Source organism: Tiliqua scincoides, chromosome 4, assembly GCF_035046505.1.
Source record: "Tiliqua scincoides isolate rTilSci1 chromosome 4, rTilSci1.hap2, whole genome shotgun sequence".
In the NCBI taxonomy this organism is placed as follows: domain Eukaryota; kingdom Metazoa; phylum Chordata; class Lepidosauria; order Squamata; family Scincidae; genus Tiliqua; species Tiliqua scincoides.
The window spans coordinates 149444042-149464346 of record NC_089824.1 but is presented as its reverse complement, the minus strand read 5'-3'; the positions used below and the strand labels follow the sequence as shown (position 1 = coordinate 149464346).

Here is a 20305-nt window from a genome sequence, read left to right as displayed (position 1 = left end):
CTCACAACAACCCTGTGAGGTAGGTGAGACAGAGATAGTAGTAGTCATGACAGGAAATGAATAATAACAATGGCCAGAAAATAAATGCAGTGAATATTTCCCCACAAGCAATGGATGAAATTCTACATCAAATGGTATATAACATGATGGTATTATTCCTAAAAGTCATGATTTCCAGAATTTTGGTCACTAGGGTGTCACCCCCTTCCCCAGGATGTCTCATTGGCCTGTTTTGAGTTAAGGCAGTGATTCTCAAACTTTTAACACTGGGACCCACTTTTTAGAATGACAATCTGTCCAGGACCCACTGGAAGTGATGTCATGGCTGGAAGTGACAGCATCAAGCACAAAAAAATTGTTATAAATAATGAAATTAAAGAAAAACAGAAAATTGAATAAGGGGAAGCCAGCTCTGTTTCACCAAGTGAATTTTCTTTGTAGCCTGCCTGCAATAACATCCCCCTCCCACAAAAAATCAGTGAGATTTTCAGCCATCTCCAGTGCCCACCTTACCAGCTCAAGCCTCTGTTTTATTCTTTTTGGGGGGGGGGGGTGCTGCCTTCTGGAGCATTTGTTGACCTCCATTTTCATCAGATTGGGACTATGCAGCTAGCCCTGCATTCCCCTTTGCCTGACTTGGCCAGGAGCCAAGGCACATTTGCTTACTCATGAGTAAATGTGACCGTGTGCCTTACTTTTGCTTTCCATAGGGCTCAGTACATTTGTCTGTTTGGAGAGAGGGACTTCCTTCTTGGGTGTTTTTTGGGGGTTGCTTTCATTGGATAGGAACCATTCAGGTATTGTTGGATTCCTCTCAGCCTGCCCTTTCTGTCAAACTATGGCAAGTTTGCCTACTCACGAATAAACGCACAATATGGCTCAGTTTCTTTTTCCATAGGGTTCCATGCATTTTTTGTTTCCAGTTTTTTGGCCATAACTTTTGATGGAAAGGAGATATTTCAATCCGGTTTTTTGTATTGCATTCTGCTGGACATTCCACATCCAACGGTATATGGCATTATGGGGTTACTTCTAACCTTTGTGATGCTAGCGATGTTGGGTCACTTGTGGTGTCACCCTGGGGTGGACCGCCCCCCTGCCCCTTGCTAGCTACTCCACTGTGCCAAAGAAAAGGAAGAAAAATATTCAGAATCTACCACATTCTCTCCTTCCTAGTCTCCTGTGTGGTCTGCTACAGATACTTCAACAACCTGCAGTCACCACTACCCCAGCTTCAGGCAGCAGTTGGACCTGGCAGTTTTTAAACTCTGGCTGTGGCCTTCTCCCTTGATGGTTCAGTCAGAGAACCTCTTTTGAGGTGAATATTAGGGGACTGCTTCTGCCTCAGTTTTCAGTGGAACAGATTCAACAGCTTTCCTAAACAACTAGTTCAATTAGTCAGTTTTTCTTCCAGTTAAGGAATATCAAATCTAACTCCCAGTCTTACTTTGTGCAAAGTGAATCTGTTGCTTCTTTTTAAAATGGCAGTTGGGGATAAACCCTTGTGAGCTGCTACTTAGACCTAATGCCTTTCAATTTTCCTCATGTTATCTTTTTTATAAGCATTTACTGTATATTTTTTACTGGTGTGTAAAAATATTGGAGCTCTATATACAACTCCAAAACAGGTAACAGTGAAATGGTGTTCATTAATATAGGCATTTTTTAAATGGTGGCCAATTAATAACACAGGTGGTTTTTCTTAGGAGTAAAGAAGAAAACAGTGGTAACTGGAAGAAGGAACTCTTTTCACTTGCAAACAGTGCCATGTAGTTTGGAGCTGCGGTCTTGGGACCATTTTTTCTTTTTTACTAGAAGTCTGGACCAAGAAAACATGGATTTTACAACTTGATTTTTAAAGTTATACAGTTTCATGTCACTTTCAGGAACAAACTTGCTCCGTGCACAACTAAGCAAAAGGGTCTTTGCTTCTATGAATGATGATATTATCATGCTTTAGTTTTTCATGCTCTGTGAATGGTTGGCATCGTTTCAATGTTCAAGGCCATTCGCAGTGTGAATCTCAAGACCAAATTACACATTTGTGTAAAATGGGTCATTAAAAGATGTATTTAAATCTGGCAAAGTATCTTCATCTCGGTGGCATAGCTAATGATAGTGTAGCCCGATGCCAAGCTCAGAATGTTGCCCCGGAAGTGATGTCACAACTGAAAGTGACGTTGCACCCAGACTTTTTAAAAAGTGAAAATTGGGAGGAACGTACCTCTTCCCCCCAGCATCTCGCCACCCACTTGCTCTGCTGCCTCCCCCCAAGTCAGTGGCATAGATAAGGCATCTATCTACAACCTGGAGTCAAAGAACATTTTGTAGCCCCCTGAATGACAAAATCAAATTTAATTAAGTAAATAAATAAAAGGTTATTGGTTCCATGCTGTATCATAATAACATCTCATTAGCACTCAGAACAAACAGTCTCATAGGTCAGTTTGGAGTTAAGCAAATCCACTTTTTGTTCCACAAGGCAGTTTTCATTTTCTGGTTAATTGGCCATAACCCTTGATAGAAAACAGATATTCTGGTGCAGTTTGTTTCATTGCATTCTGCATGAAATTACCTTTCTAGTGATATATAACATAATGGTATTATTCATACATCAAGATTTTCACAATTTTGGTCACTAGTGTCAAGTTCAGTTTGTTGCCCCCCTAAAGCTTGATGCCCAGTGCGATTGCTTCCCCCTGCACCCCCTAGCTATGCCACCACTTCATCTAAAAGCAGCCTTGGGGTCACCCAGTTGCAACTGAGTAAGTGGGAATGGGAGTCAACCCTTTCTCCCTGCTCTATTTTTTCCTCCAGAAATCCTCTTTCCTGAAGCTATTTGTAGGAGAACAATTTCTGGAAAGTGCAAGGAAAAATGGTTTATTCCCTCCCCCCCATTTTGAGTACCATTGCCCATATTAGAGCCTCTCACTACTGTGTGTGTGTGAAGGCAATGAAAGATTTACTGCCCAATCCAATCCCTTACCATGCATTACCAATGTTGCGGTCATGCTGACAGAGTGCACACTGCATCCAGTGGTGGTGGGGATCAGGAAGCCTGCCAGAGGTAATATTTTCTACTTACTGGTAGTACCATTTGTACCACTGAGATTCACACTACCATACAGGGTCCTGAGTTGCTGGAATGGGAATTCCGGCAGCACAAGGCCCATATAGGATTGTACCCTTGAGGCTGTTGCTTAGGCTGCATTCCTGTACATGTTTCAGTGAGGCTTACTTCTGAGCAGATATGCCTAAGAGTATACTGTTAATGATGTGTTCTACAAAATGTGTCCTTACCCATCACCATATGTGCAACATATGATTGGCCTGCACTGCATTGGCACACACTTGGTATCAAAATGACCTATGTATTTATGCTTTTGCATACACAATTTATCCTTAAAAACGGAGTTGATCTGTGTGTTCCTGTACAACGAACTTGACATGCTGATGATAAATTTTTCACTAGGGCCAAGATATAAGGAAAAAAAATTATGCTTTTTGAACTGTGCTGTTAAGGCATCTATTTCTGTTAAGAAAAGCTCCAGGTAGGAGGCAGTTTCAGATTTTCTCAAACTGAGGCCAAGCTAGTATAAAATGGCATTGAGAAATCTTGTATATCAAATCTTGTATATCAACCTGCACTTGATCTCTAATAGCTGAAATCCTTCAGCAATAACAAAAGCTTTTTGATTCATTCGTCTACTCCCATGAATTTCAGTTCCGGGCTGCAGCACCGCTTCACAACTAGCTTGAAAGTAGTTCATGCTGTGACTTAGAGAGTGGACATCAAAAAGAAGAGTTCTTAATCGGAAAGGACAGTGAAAAACGTATGTAGAATAAGAATCCAGAAGTGATAATGATGGAAGCCTGCTGAGAGAGGTGTTTTTTGTTTTTTTTAATCAAAGTACGTACTTTTTCCTTTGGTAGAATTTTATTATAGGAAGAGGAACTTTTAACAAATACTTTTTCCAAGTGTAGCACAGAAAGTAAGCTATACTAAACACAAACATGTGAACATCCTACTGTAGATTGTTTTAATCTAGAAGGATTCCCCACAGTGTGCAGTACATCAAGACATCCCAAGAAGTCTGCTCAGCCCAGTGGCATTATATGAGATGTACAGCTCTCCCCACATTGCCTATCAACATGTACCTTCTTCTCCCTGCTGAGTCAAGCAATTGCTGGGGAAGTCATTCTAGCTGAGAGCGAAAGACAGCAAACAGCCCTGCAGCTGCAAACATTTTGCAACTTTTTTTCTCCTATCATAAAAATTATTTAGGTACAAAATGTATATATTTGGGAGTCCTTTTGGATCCACAGCTGTCCTTGGATGCTCAGGTGGCATATGTGACGGGGGGGGGGCTTTGCCCAGCTTCAGCTGGTGTGTCCGTTTAGCCATACATGAATCAGTAGAATCTGGCAACAGTGACATCTGGCTTATACTACTGTAATGCACTCTACGTGGGGCTATCCTTGAATATGGTGTGGAAGCTGCAGTTAGTGCAGAATGTGGCAGCTTGGTTGGTCACCGGGGTGCGGCATGCAGTCTGCCATGCTCCACGGGCTGCCCATTCCTTTCTGAGCCCAATTCTAGATGTTAGTAATTACCTTTAAAGGTCTATATAGCATAGAACTGGGATGCCTCAGGGACTACTTTCCCCCATATAATCCTGCACTTCCCTTATGATTGTCAGATAGGGCCCTGCTTAAGATACCATCACTATCTGAAGAGGATGGCAGCAGTGGGCAGAAGCAAGTTTCCTGAGACATCAGTTCCTTGACCTAAAGGAGTGTGCATAGTTCACTGGATTCATGCCCTGAACTCAAGACAGTTGCTTCCGTTATCAAAGGAATGGGAAAGGAGTCCACGTACCTCTTCACTCCAGATGGATCAGGAGAAAGCATAAATTGGATTGTATCTATGTGCAGATTAATAATAATAATATATACAGGTATTTATATACCGCCTTTCATGGTCGTCAGATTTCTCCTCAGACTTTATTCAAGGCAGTTTACAAAGGCAGGCTGTTCTAAATCCCCCTAGGGATTTTTACAATTGAAAAGTTCTGTCTTTCAAGAACCACAACATTTCAGATGGATCTTTCTGATCTGGTATCACATTCTGGCCTCCAGTTTCCTCCCACGCAAGCTGACAAGCAGCTCCTTTTCTCACATGGAGGGCAGCCAAGATGCTTCTTCGCTCACACGGAAGAGCAGGTGGAATAACTCCGCTCGGCTTGTCAGCTGCTTCAAGGTCTCACCATTCACGGTGGCCTCGAACTGGCGACCTGCAGATGTTATCTTCAGGCAAACGGAGGCTCTACCCTCTAGACCAGACCTCCTGCCCAGAGACAGACCAGATGTCTGTCTGCAATGTATTGTGTTCAGTGCAAATGTGTATTTGGATTGCATATGCGTTAAATAAATTCAATAACATGCACATTGGAATGTGCATTTGCTCTGAAAGCAATGAATTGTGAATAGTCAGGCATCTACATGCAGAAGTGTGTTCAATTTATGTCTGCTCCTTCTCTCTAAACTGCAAAGGCTATGATATGGGATCATTTTCAAACACAAATCTTCACTTGATTGGATGAAGTGGTAGAGTGGGGTGGAAAGTGAGAGGGGAAAGGAACAAAAAGATCTCCACTGTAAGGCAGAATTTGAGCAATTGTCAAAAACACTTGTACCAGAATATAAACCCTATTTGGGGTTAGCCACATAGTGGTAAGAATTGTGGTTGCTGTAATGTCATATCAATGCCAGTATTACTATTCAGTAATTACAGCAAATAGTTCAGCATAAGTAGATCTCACAGATAAATCTGTGATCTCTCGAGGGCAGGTTTTGAGCCAAAAACCATGGAATTTTCTATGTCCCTGAATAAGTCAGAGGGTTAAACTTAGAGAGGTGCCTGACTAATTTTGTCTGATTTTATCCAAGGCCAAATCCTGAAAAATAACCCACCAGTAATTGTTACCTAAGAACTGTATTATCTCTAATTTATTAAAAATTTAGTACAATATCATAAGATACATTTTTATACATTGACTTTTAAAATTCTGGTTTTCACAACATTTTAGTAAACATTATCAGAGTAAGTGCCTATAAACAACATACCAGTAGAATCATTAATCAAATTTTTCTTTAAAGTGCCTGGTGCGTTGTCAGAGGCTCTGCATATGACATATAACACATAACTGGGGGCGTTCCATTCACAGCAGAAGGGCAAGCAACACGGACTGCACGAGAGCGAGCACTGCTACACATAGTTGCAACCCAATTTACTCAGAAGTAAACCCATTGCTTTTCATGGTTGTTATTCTTAAGCAATGGTGCACTGAAGTGTAGTCTTGGACTTTGTTGCAAATGGAAATGAGGGTTACATCCTGCTGTTTTAAAAACTAGACCTCTGCCAAATATTTGCAAAAAGGTGCAAAATGTTTGCAAAATAGTGCAGAATGGTTGGGTGTGAGCCTGCCAAAGAAAATGAGGCTTGCTTGATTTAATGGAAGCTTTGAGTCCTGGTTTACATTTTTCTCAGGAGGAAGGAGTGAAAGGGTTAACTTTGGCTACAGCTTGCAGAGACTAATACTCTGGTCGCCCTGGAGACTTAATAGCCCTTAATTATCTCTATTGCCCTCTTGCTGTCCTCTGGGCTTCTCCTCCCTGAATAGCCCTGACCCCTGAGTGACTCACAGATAAGGCTAGGAGATGATTTATTTATTGGCAGAAATTTCCTAATAGGCTAGTATCTATGGTAAATAAAACATTGATCTTCTGTAGTACATTTTTCACATTGGAACTTGGATTCTCTCTTAATTTCATATTGTTTCTGCTTTCTACTATGGCTCTATTAAATGGCTCTATTAAATGGTGCATATTTCACAAATATTTTTTCTTCATTTTAAGGGAGTTATCTAGTGTGTGAAGAGTATATAAAAAAAACAAAATTATTTAGAGGGGTCAGCCAAAGAAGATCTTCTGGGATTATTTCAGTTTAGTTGAGGAAACAAAACAGAATACTGAAGAAGGCGGAAACTGAAACCTTTCCATATTCTAGTCCAAAGCAATAGTAGCAATTCTTGGATTCAAATGAGTTTGTTTTTGTTTTGATTTTTCTTGGAAATGGAGATACAAATGACCTAAAAGAGCTACATTCTCAAACTCAACCAAGTATCAGTGGTGAATTTAATTAATTTTAAAGTATGGTTTGTATGGAAACTATATACCTATCTGAACACAGAAACAAATACCCAGTATTTGTGGAGACAGTTTGATAGAAACATTGTTACTTTTAGTATGTTTTGTTTTGTCCTGCTGTATGTTCTGTTCAAAATCATTCTGCTAGATTTGAGTATAGTTTAGGAACTGAAGAAAACAGTTCTTCCTATCGGCAAGGGGGTCAAGTGCTGTTGTTTGTTTGATTGCTGCAGGTGCCTGTTGACAGTATTTGGCATTGCTGAATCCATTTCTCCAGTGCATTCCACAAACCATTTTACATGAGTTGTAAACCATTTTTACCACTGTTAACAAAGTGAGGGGTTAATGCATATGAACTTGTGTCAGTTTTTTAAAAGCTCATTGTGTGAAGGGGCCTGTATGCCCCAAGAGCATAATTTTGCCATTTCAATACCATTTTTTAGAGCTACTAAAGCCATTTTCACTGACAAAAGTGTGTTGCTCTGTTCTAATATCGCAGTTAACATTTCCTGATAGTTTGAAATTGTTTTTAAAAGGTGCAAACATGTTTTTTGTTGCCGCCAGACTATCCTCCTGTCCCCAAAGCTTCAGTAGTATTTTATTACATTTTATTACATATATGTAATATGTACATATTATATGTACATTTATATGTACATCTTATTACATATCCAGCTGTCAAGACTGATGGAAACAAGTCACCTCTGAGGTGTAGGGGAAAATTACTCAGAAATGCTACATTAGTATGTACATGCTTAGGACATGTAAGTTGCTCACAAGCAAAGACCAAAAGTTGCTCTATTTGTGTATGTGTGTCGTAGAGTTTTGAATTTTGCATAAATGAACATGGCCCACTCAAACCACAGAGACCCTGGTACTCTCATCTTATTTGTTTTTTAGCAGTGCACTTAGGCACAGGGATGACCTAGTGATGAGGGTGACTGAAGATGCTGTTTCAAGATGCAACTTGGAAGGCGTGGTGGGCAGTAGCATAGCTAAGGGGGCAGAGTGGTACATTGTCATGGGTACCACACCTTGAGGGGATGCCAAACCATACCCTGACAGTGAATCCCAAGGTGTCCAGGAGGAGTTCTGAGGCAGGGGAGGGAGTATATGGCCTACTGGTGCCTCAAAATGCCTTAGAAAGCCTCCTGGAGGCCTCAAAAAGGCACTTCAGGGAGGCTGTGCGCTGACATCTCCAGGTGTGTTCTGGGCATCTGTCTCCTTGGGGGGGGGTGCTAAAAATGTTTGTGCTCCTAGGTTCTATAGCTATGTCACTGACTGAGGGTTGCCCATTGCTTCCTGTAGCCCACTGAGAGCCCTATCCTGGGCTCAGTTCTGCGGCTTTGCTACCGCCTGTGCTAGCCCAGTGTGGGGTTAGTGCGGGGCGGGGCAGGTGCCCAGCCTCCAGCCGTGGCATGGTAAGCAAGGGCAGGGAGGAGGCGTTCTGGGGATGGGGGAGGCCGGTGGGGGCGGAGAGAGGGCGGGGAGGCGTGCCAGGGGGGAGGGAGGGAGGCGGGTCCGTGGAGCTCCGCTCCACCAAATCCAAGGTGTTCGTGCAGGGTTTGGCACCTTACATGAACTCCTTTACTTTACTGCCAACCTTTTGGTTGGCGGTAAAGTGAGTAGCCCCATTGCGGGGACAAGGTGGTAGCCCAGGGCACACAGGATCCAGCTGCAGCTGTTGTTGGTGCCACTGAGGCTGGGCGCCCCGGGCAGCTAAGGATTGGGCTGCCTGTTATTTCAGTCTGCTCTCTTGAGGCAGTAGCAGCCCATTTCTTCCTCCAGCACCACTGGAAGGAAAAAAAGAAAAACTGATGCCACCTCCATTTCACCAAGAGGGGGGAGTGCCTCCTGCCTCTGCCATCCTGTTTGAAATAAATAGCACAAGTGCTCATCATTTTAAATAGGGCAGCATGGAGGAAGGAGATGATGCCAGATTCCAAGGTAAGGGTGGGCAGGCTCTGCTCCCTTCTTTTCTCCTTGCCCATCTGTCTGCTTTTCTAAGCAGCTTGGTATGTGAGGTGGCGGACACAGCAGCAGCAAGAGTGGTGGATGAGGTGCATGAACACAAGAGGTTTTGTGGGGCAGCAGGGTGCATGGTTCAGTTAGCATTTCCTCTCTGGCCACTCCTGTTTAGGCACTGATTGCTATACTTAAAGAAAATGCTCTAAGCTTTCTGTCTTGTCTTTACACAGGTAAAAGTAATGCTAGTCTGTCATATTCAGCAGTCTTTCACTTGAAAGTGCCACTCTAAAAGAAAATCTAGTAAAATGCATTGGACATGATACTTTAAAAAAGCAATATACAACTGATGGATTTCATTTTTTCCCCCCAATTCAGAACAGATGTATCATTGGAAGGCACCTCTACAAATTCACTAAAGGACAATTTCACAGTCACTCCCTGTAACTCTGTAACACGCCAAAAATATGAATGTCATTTACCTGCAGCAAAACTCAATCATACTTATGTTATGTTACTCAAGATCACAAATGGAGTAGCATTGCTCCAGTCACCATTAATGTCAGTCAGGCCTATGGATATCGGTAAGTTTCAATGTTATTGGGCAAAGGGTGGAATCAGAATTAAAATGTGTCTGCGGGAAGTTTCTTACTTCCATTCAAAAAGTCCACTATCAAAACATACCATGCAAATACATAAGCTAATGTAACAAGTGTTTATATTAAATGATACACAAAAATCAAACATATATCATAAAATATACTCATTCAATTAAGTAATGGTAAAGTTTTGACTGAATCCCCTATAATTCTTGGAAATTGCATCTGTAGTCATAACTCTCAAGGATCCAGTGTTGATGCAATTCACAACTCAACATTAGCTTCATTATTATTATTATTATTATTATTATTATTATTATTATTATTATTATTTTAATTAATTAATTAATTAATTAATACCCCATCTTTTTGCCCAGCGGGCAAAACAGTCATGATTTTATGACTGTTGAAAAGTGATGATTAAATTTTGGTACGTAAAAATTATATACATAAAATGCGTATCTTCTTTTATGTCTGTGTTGTGGACTTCTGTAACCTACAGCATGTTGAAAGGTTTTTTTCCAGAGTCTCATAAACCATAAAGCCTCTCATAAACCATTACAGATAGCTTAATGACACTTTTTGGTATTTACTGTGGTGGTGCTCAGATTGCGCAATAGTTTGATCAGTTATGAATGCAAATGGGGGGCACTGTCTGGTCAAAGTTGAGCCCTTCTAACAGCCCAGTCCCACCTCCTTCTGCAGTAGTGGATTACAGATGGCAAGGCTTCCACTGCATCCTGTAGAGCATTATTTTCTACTGGAGGTCTCCTCAGGATAAGGAGATGTCGTACCTTAGTCCCACGGTAAACCCCAGTAGCCACAGCAGATATAACTGGTGCAAGTCCTATGTTGATCTGTGCAAGTGGATCAGGCCTGGGAAGTGGGTTGGCATTTAGCATGCCTGCTGCTGCAGAAACCGCTCCCTTCCAGGTCTAATCTGCCCACACTATCCCATCTCCTTCCCATCCCATCCCATCCCATCCTCCATCCCTACCCCTTCAGTTCCATCCCTACCCCTTCCCCCTGCTGCATTCTGCCCCCTGTGCAGGCTTGTCAATCTGTCAGCATGTGGAAGAAGGCTCTGTCCTTCCCGCTGACAGACCAGCTCCCTGCACTGCTGTGAAGTATTTTATGGCGTTCCGCAGGTGTTTCCTTCAGTGAGGATTGGGATGTAAATCACATTGATTTGAGTGGGAGAGTTAACCAGGGTCAATCCATGACTACCTGGCGCCTTGAGCCGGTATCTTTCCCTCTTACTCAGTGGTGCATCAGGTGCTGCTTCTGTTGCTTCCTAGATTTAAGAAGGATGAAGCACAGAGAACACGAGAAGAAGTGAAGAGAAGCTACTCTGTTCTCTTCCTTTTCAAATTCAGAGAGTTGAAGGAAAAGTTGTGATAGTATTGGGGAGGTGAACAGAGAGGAAGTCCTCCACCACCACCAATCCACTGACTGCCTTAGGGACCAGTCCTATCCAACTTTCCTAGCGCTGGTGTAGCTGTGCCAATGGGGCATGTGCTGCATCCTGTAGTGGGGAAGCAGTCATGGAGGCCTCCTCAAGGTAAAAGAACATTTGTTCCCTTGCCTTGGGACTGTGTTGTGGCTGCTGGAAAGTTGGATGGGATTGAGTCCTCAGTCACAACTGAAGTTAAGCATGTGTTTAATTTTCTACCTGTATCCTTAAATATAAACTCTCTGGATTCTAGAGGGGAAAAAATCAAACAAAAAGTAATGTAAAAGTTACTGGCAATCACCATCATAAATAGAAATGTTTCAATGTACCTGGAAGATTTGAGCAGCCCTAGGTTACTTATCAATAGCACTTTATTGTGATTCTTGTTCTCTTAACATTAGAATTTTTAGCTTTTAAAAAAGCTGAATGCTTTACTTTTATTGAATCAAGCCATGAGATTGGTACATTCAGATGAATGATTTAATGCAACATTTAATATTTGTTGCTTTTTAAGCAGTTAAATAGTAGCTGACTTGTGAACTGTTCAGAATTTTAGCATTCTTATTGTAATGAAAATAACATTTCAGTGGTCCATTTTTCTTAAATTATGGTTTTTATAAATGAATTGAAACCTTTTAGGATGCATATTTTGATGTTATTTGCAAATTAGATTAATGCTTTTGAAGGATGGTGCAATTATAGAAATAATGACACTCTGGTTTTCGTAAATCATGTCACAGAGTGGCCTGTTTTAAAACTGAATAGAATTAAAAATAGCTTTAGGTGGAGTTTATTTCACATACTGTAAGTGCTGTGTAAGGTCTGGGAGTTCCCCCCTCCCCCAAATACAGACTGATTCAAAGGGTTGTGCTTGTGAGTTGAAAATGCTTCTACTCAGTGAGGAGTAGCTGCTGATTTTGCTTTCCAACTGTAGGGTCTGGTGCTGTGTTGAGTTTGGAGTCTTCAGATTTAAACACTGGTTGAAGACATAGAACAAAATCTTTTTAACTACCTATGTTGGAACTTAAGGAGAATTTTGCAGTGGTTTGGTGGTGATTAAGAAGACCATTACGGTTCATTAGATAACATATTGTACTTGGATCTCAAATATCTCAATTCAGATGTCAATCCATCCAGCCTTGTCATCACTGGATAACTTTGGATAATTTATCTCTTACTAGACATTGGGTTGCATTCAGAGTGTAGCACTTCCTGTGGTGCCAGAAGCCTCCTCCCTATTAGTGACCCTGAGTCATCCCCCCAAGTTGCTGCTGAGGATTGGAGATCCCTAGACAGCAGCATGGTATGTGGTATGGGAGGGTGTGCAGAGAAGGGGAAATGCCTGGAAGGCAACTGCAAGTAAAACTCAGTACTCTCCTGTCAATTTCTGGGTATCTCCCTACCCTGTACCACTACCTTTGTTGGAAGTGGAGAAGTTGGCTTCCAGCAGTATTATTTCCATGAGCACTACACTCTGGGTGCAATCCCCTTTTTAAAAAATAATATTTACAACTAAATTTCATAATGGCTTTCTTTACATGGTTGATGTAATATTAAAAACATGTAGTTCTCTTCAGGCCTAAGGATAAATAGTATCTTAAACAAATATAAATTCCATTTAGTCATCCATTTTCACTGTCTTCTGCATCCCTAAAAGAAACTCCTTACTACTTTTATTATTGCTTTTGCACCAACACCAGAACCTGAGGCTGTCTTTACCTGGCTATTGTCTTAACTGTGGCTCAGATGCTCTTCCAAGCCTTCAAATGCTGAGTGATAGGAAGTTTTTGTTTCCTTGGTTTCTTTTTTTGGAAACTGAACAGACTGCCTCTCCCCCCCCCCCCCCCGTGGCATTTCCAGACCACAACCACAATTCAACAAAGCAATAAGAATATGTTGAAATTCTACTGGAGCATAAGGCAGTAGCATACTTTTTATAACATAAGACATGTCAGCTAAAAAGCATGACCCAATTATTTTCTGTCACTTTAAATATGTTTATCTTCTGTCTTTGTATATATGCATATATATGTGTATACACTGCCTTATATCTCATGAAAAACCAATGCAAAATATAAATGTAAGTATCAGGGCTAAAATTTACAGAAACCATCATGCTTAAAATATACAGTTGATTGTGATGTCTTGTTTTTATAGTAAAGCCTGAACCTCCATCACACCTGCAAACAGAAATGACAGACAAGGGACAGTTAAAGATTTCTTGGTCTAGCTTAAGATCAGCATCATATCCACTTCAGTATGAAGTAAAGTGTTTTGCAAATTCAACTCAAAATGTCTGGCAGGTGAGGGTTTTATTATTTACTTTAAATGAAGTACTGTACAGGTTGAGACTAATTATTAAAAAAACGCACTATAGCAAATCCATTTTAGAAACAAAGTTTCTTTGCTCAGGTGATTTAAAAACAGCCTTGCTGACATTTGTGATGTAAGATAAGAGTCATTAAGAAGACAATCCATCAATCAGTCGTCCTCCAGTGCTTCACTCAGTCCCTCCCTTCACCATTGCAAAATGATCACCTTTCTTTCATTTGTTTAGGGGGAAGGGAGGGGTTGCTTGGAGAGAGAAGGACTGATGGATTGTCAGCCAGCTGCCCTCTCTCTCTCTCTCTCTCTCTCTCTCTCTCTCTCTCTCATTAAGGAGGCTGTTGTTAAAGGACTTCAGTTTTTTAAACAGATTTTAAAGGGATGCATTTTACCCCTTCTCCAGGGATCAGCACATTTTTTCTCATTTGCAACGGCCATTCCTGTTGAGTCAAATCTGTGTATAAAAAATCCGTGTTTGGCAGTCCATGTTAAATGGTCCTGAACCATTTTTTTTGTGTGTGTGGAATCTCTGAAAATTAATACTGCTAATATGCAGTACTAATATGCAGGTCATAATATGAATACTTATTGATACAACTGATGCAGGCTCATCATGATTTCCTGAAATTTGATGGCATAGTGTAGTGCAGAGGTTCCCAAACTTCTCCTCAGAAATTTCTCCAAAGAAACAGTCTTTGCGGGGGCGGGGAGAAGGCAGCAATGCAATCCCCAGGATTGCAACCCCCTATTTCTGATAGGTATTTTTAACATTTCTAAGGCTTGATGAGCCCTGCAGAGGTGTCTCTGCAGGGCTCCCCACACCCCCTCCCCGAAGCCAGTACAGGGGGAGTTATGATGAAAATCCCCCGTCCCTATCCCCAGCAGCAATACACTCCTGGGGGTCGCGTCACTGCCTTCCCCTCTCCCTGCCTTAAGGGATCAGTAACAAGTGCTTCCCAGGTTGGTAGGTTGTGACCCACTAGTTTGGTCTAGTGAAAGTTGTGATAGAAATGTTAAAATCAGTAGGATTAAAGTGAAGCAATAAAAAAAATTGGTAACAGCAAGACTTCATTTTGATTAACTTCCTATGTTGGTATTGTTCATTGAAGCTGGGCAGAGAAAGGTAAAAGGTGGTAGGTTCTGTTTTTTTCTGACAATTTACTACTGCCTAATTCAAAGTACTTGCAACAACCTTCTGTCTAAATGCAGTTTACTGTCACATGCTGAGCAAGCATGATTTGAGGGAATCAGCCCTGTGTGCATGTCCAAACCATGCTGTAACCATTCAGAGTGGTTGTGGATTCTTTCCCCCATTGCTCTGAGCGGAATCCTTCCATGTTGTGCTGGACATTGCTACAGAGGGGCTTTTGGAGGGAGTGCTGGGGATTGCATTTGGAAGGGGAGAAAGCTTACTCATATTTAATGTTTGTTACAGTTACATGGGCTTGACCTTTGTTTTTGTGACCTTGTGTTCCAAAGAGCATTAATATGTTGAATTCTTTTAAAATAATTTTAAAAGGTGGTTGAGATTACCATGGAGACTTCATTGATCCTAAGCAGTGCATTGCTTGGCTCTACATATGTAGTTCAAGTTCGGTGCAAGAGATGTTATGGACCAGGCCTTTGGAGTGACTGGAGCACACCTTATAACTTGAACTTACAAGGTATGACCTCATGTACGATCTGATTATTCAGTGTTGGAAATGGCATTGAATTTTAGTATATCATTTGAATTTATTCATCAGTATTATGTTTTAAATGCTTCATTTTATTGGGTTTTAGTATAATACATTCCAACTATTACAAAATAAACCAACCAAACTAAACATTGAAGAATGCAATGGGAAGAGAAGAGGGGGTAGGGATGGGTTTAAGGCAGACAAACATGCTTCTTTTCCCCCTTTGGTAAAGACTTACTAGGGGAAAAAGGTTTCTAAGGCAACCATATTCAGATGGCTCAGGGAGAGAATTATTGTAGCATACAAGGCTGCAAGGAAAGTTCTCCATTAGGGAGTATCAGCATGATTCCCTAATTAGGAGAATGGGAGCCTCAGCAGCTTTTGGACTCTGGATCTTTGTAAGAAGACATCTGTACAGCTACACCCTGGGGTTCAGTTCACACATTCACTAACTATCACAAAACCCATCTCTGGCCCCTGCATCCAGTGTGAATTCAGAGTATTGCAGCAGCTGCTCCCTAAGGTGTGGGTTCTGTTGATGCTGTCATTATTTATGGATTTGCTTTACTACTCCTAGAATTGGAAATTCTGTTTGCCTGGGAGAGAAAGGAAAATTTCCTTATTCTCATTTTTCATTCTCATTCTCTTATTCTCACTGGAACCATATTTTCAATCTTCCAGTGGCCAAAGTACCATAATGTACTCATCCACCAGAGTCTTGGTCTGTGTCACTCTCTTAAAGCCTGGTCCCATGCCCCAGATTGTAACTCTAAAGATAGATCTCTTCCAAGGAAGACCTACAATCCAAAAACCACTGCCATTCTCCTAAACAAGTTTTCCCTGACGGTTTTTAATGGAAGTTTCCCCCTTCCCCCAAATAGCTTTGTGGTGGAGGGCATGATCAGGATGAGAAATGTGTCGGGGACAAAGTAGTAGAGTACCGCAACCCTCGTCCCCCCACAACCATGCTATGTTTTGTGCCCCCTCCAGTGTTCTCCTTTTTAATACAACTCCTCCCATCAGGCCATGATACATATTTACAGGCATGTCTACTTTGTCACTTAGTCCCCCACACTGCTGTGTCCCAAATGCATTCCTTCACTGCTTTCTGTATAAATGAATAGATAACATTTGATTCTGATGCGCAGAGAAAAGCACAACATTTGGGAACTGTGTTGCAAGTTTTTCTATGCTTCCATCCCTCCAAACCAGGAGTCAGGTCAGGAGTGACTTGGTATAGGTGTCAGTGGGTATGGGAGTTGGGGAGAACATAGCTTCTGCATTGAGTGAGAAGCCTGGAGGATGTGTTCAGTTTAGCGGAGCAGGGGAATAACTGAGTTTTGAGAAGTGACCCAAACCAAATCCCTTGCTTTTCCTGTAACAATTGCCTTTCTGCTTCCACACCTGTCAGACTTGATGGGTCTTCTGCTTTCTGTTAATGTGTACCAGTATAAAATTCATGATAAACTCTGCATTTGGTCAATAACTATCACTAATTCAGCAATTTTCAACCAGTGTGCCACAGTACTGGAATTATCTGCAGGTGTGCCATGGAAGTTTGAGGGAAGGTCATTAATTAGTAGGGCCATTGGGGAATGTTAGTGCCCCACCTGTAGTGTGCTGTGAGATGAAAATGGTTGAAAATTGCTGCTCTGGTATATAATATAAAATATTCATAGTCAGGAAACACATGCTCTACTGGTCAGATACACAATGAACATGAAAACAACCTTAGCAAAGATAATTTCTTCCCCGTGGGGAGCTCCAATTAGTCTTTTCTCTCAATGGCTAGTGTTAGTGTTAAACCAATAGATAAACTGTAAAACCAATAATGTTGCTAGTGGCAGCTGAGAGCCTGTTTTGCATTCATCTCAGTACATTAACACCAGAAATGCAAAATCCTAGACCTAGACAGTTATATTTTTATGTATTTAGTTAGCATTACATTCAGACCTGTATTTAACCAGGAAGTCCATACTTAGGACAAATTGGTACAGATGTGTACCATTTACAAAAGAGTCTGTTTTATGGGAACTCCCTCTGAACTACCAGGGAAGTCTATTTTCATTTCATTTATTGAAGAATAACTTTGCTGTAGTCAGAAAACTAGCTCCTTATAGTAAATGTCTTTGTAGTAGTGTGCTTCAATTATTGATCAAACTAGGGTCCCTCTTCTTGAGCTCTGGCATCCACAGATAGTTTAAGAGAATTATTATATCTGTCCAACATTTTAATTAATTCCTTTTTCAATGTGATATCCTAGCAGTGACCAATACGGATACTGCAAGATGATATAATTTACACATATAAGAATGAATATTGTCCTTATTTTGCTTTTGTGGAACTGAGTCAGGGATGTAATTTAAGGCCCAGATAAAAGCTGTGTGAGAAACTATTCAACTTCATAATTTGAATTTACCTTAAACCAAGGTCAAGTGTTGTTCTTCCTCCTTCGATCTGTGACTCCAGTTAGTGCAAGTATACAGTACTTATTGACATATATACGTGGCAGTATTCATATACTGTTTCCTGTATCTTTTCCCTGTTATACAATCTGTACTTTGGTTGAAACACTTTAATTGAATGAACTCTCAATTTGTAGTTAAGCCTTTCTCTTAAATTTAATCATGTTATTTATTTTTAAGATCAAGAAAACAACTTTCCAGTTCAGAGAATTATTCACCCTCTTTATGAATAAACATTGTTTTTCTAAAGCATGGGTAATGCTCTTGACTTATTTACTCAAAATTTGCTTGGGCAAAAAAGTTGACAATGGATGCAATTTTTTCAAGATCAGAGTTCATATTATAGGCATATGCATAAAATCCTCTCCTAATATAACATTATGATATGACATTATGATCTGTTTTTAATGTCATATGTTAATTCTTTGAATTATGAGAGGTACAAGGGGTTATTTGGAGCTACCTGTTAGACGGTTGGAATTCTCCTTAAAATTACCATTTCAGATGTGAATGGAATCTGACATTTATATTTTAAAAATATAATCGTGGTATGAATCATTACAGTGCAATCCTACACGTCAGCTCAGAAATAATCTCCACTGAGGTCAATGGAAGTCATTCCCAGGTAAGTATGCATAGGAATCTAGCCCTAGTTTAGTTTAAGTGGTGGATCACATATATAAATAAATTTAATGCACTGTAATCAATAAGAAAGGGGTACTGTTTTATCCATTATAACTTGCATTTGCAATAAATGTGTATGTTAAAATTTCATTGTACTGTATACATCTGTGATGCTGGGTTCACAGCTTTTTTTTCTGGGAATTTATAACTGTTGTTCTGTTATCTTTTTTTATTAGATGTCATGTACCTCCCTCCAAAGATCCTAGCAAGTGTTGGAACTAATGTTTCCTTTTATTGTGTTTATAAAACCAAAAACCAAGTCATCTCATCTCAGAAGATAGTGTGGTGGTTAAATTTAGTGGAAGAAATCCCTAGAAGTCAATATACCCTTGTGAATGACTACATTGGCAAAGTTACGCTTGTCAACTTAGATTTAATGAAACCAAAGGGGAATTTCCTCTTTAATGCCTTGTACTGTTGTAATGAAAACAAGGAATGTAATCACCGCTATGCTGAATTATATATAGTAGGTAAGCTATATGCTCATTTTTAATAAACAATTGTACATGCTTGCAAATATTTGCATTTTCATTATTAATTACTGTAATATGTTTGAAATAGATGTTAATATCAACATCACATGTGAAACTTATGGCAACTTACAAAAAATGACTTGCAGATGGTCCAGCAGTACTGACCCACTCCTTCTGGAGAGCAGTTTGCTGTTAAGATACTACAGGTATGTGTGATCTGTTGTTAAAAACTGGTGCTGTACTTTAGTCCTAGGGTACAATTGTTTCAAAACAGAGATGAATAAAATTAACTAGAAGCTTCAGCTGGACATTAGAAACAGACATGAAGTGTGGTCTGGGTGAGGTGAACTGATAGGACAGTCCAGTGCATGTTTGTTCAAATATAAATTCCGTGGTAGTGGTGGTGATGATAAGAAGTTAAATAATAAATAACTTTAGCTGGATTGGGGTAATAATTTATGGGTTGGCATATATGGCTCACACTGTGCTACAAGGAATGATCATTTGTATAATAAAATAATATACAGGTCTTCCCATATCTGTAGATATTGTACATAGTTCACCAATAGTGCATCAAATGATATAGATCATGGGTTGTTTACATATTGTATCAATTAATTGAAATTTTGTGGCTGAAATTCCATGATGCTTCTTCTTCACGAGGTCGTCTTTGCCTGGATCTTGTGTTGCCCTTGGGAATGGAAGACGAAACATCTTTTTGAAAAGACAGTTTAATGAAAAACACAATATGTTGTCCTAGTGTTCAGAGAAAGTTGTACTTTCAGATTAAAAGTGTTCAGATTAAAGTTGATTTAATCTGCATCTGTTTCTCTGGCATTTAACAGAAGAAACAGCTAAATTTGCCACTCAGAGACCAATTAAATAAGCAATTACCTTTCTAGCTGTCTACTTGAAAACCTTCATTCTCTATAGGTATGGATAGTCATTCTGATTTTTAAAAGACACTTCCAGTGCATTCCTTTTTAATCAGTCAGCCACAAAATTCAACTTTAGACTCATTCCTCTATCAAATGTGCCTCTGAAGATTTATTTATTTATTTATTTATTTATTTATTTATATAGTGCTCTGCTTGACAGGATAATGCTAGTGGCAGATTTTATCACACAGCAGACAATCTTGTGAGCTGAAAAAATGGTTCATTAATATGCCATTTGACCCTGCATTTTTTTAAATATAAAGAATAGTTGCTAGCAAAGGATTAAATCTCCCCTCATGCTAAAAAAAAATCGGTTTCTGTGTGTTTGTGAATGGAAACAGTGCTTTGGATCCCAGCCCATGACTCAGCATATTTTTAGATAGTGACACATTTAAGCAAGGCTTTTCAAACTGGGGCGTTTCAAACTGCAGGGCTCCCAGATGCTTTAGAAGTGAAAGTGGAGCGATCATGCTCCACGTCCGCTAAACTGGAAGTGGAGCACAATCGCTACACTG

At 40.2% G+C, this 20305-nt stretch overlaps 1 protein-coding gene across 1 annotated transcript in view; it reads left to right on the top strand.

The window, feature by feature from the left end:
- Positions 1-20305, top strand: part of LEPR (leptin receptor) — a 60839-nt gene that overhangs the window by 7707 nt on the left and 32827 nt on the right. The window contains exons 4-8 of the mRNA XM_066624183.1: positions 9553-9758; positions 13384-13529; positions 15071-15215; positions 18556-18849; positions 18941-19058. Of these exons, the coding sequence (XP_066480280.1) occupies positions 9553-9758; positions 13384-13529; positions 15071-15215; positions 18556-18849; positions 18941-19058 (909 nt within the window). The remainder of the gene's footprint in view (positions 1-9552; positions 9759-13383; positions 13530-15070; positions 15216-18555; positions 18850-18940; positions 19059-20305) is intronic.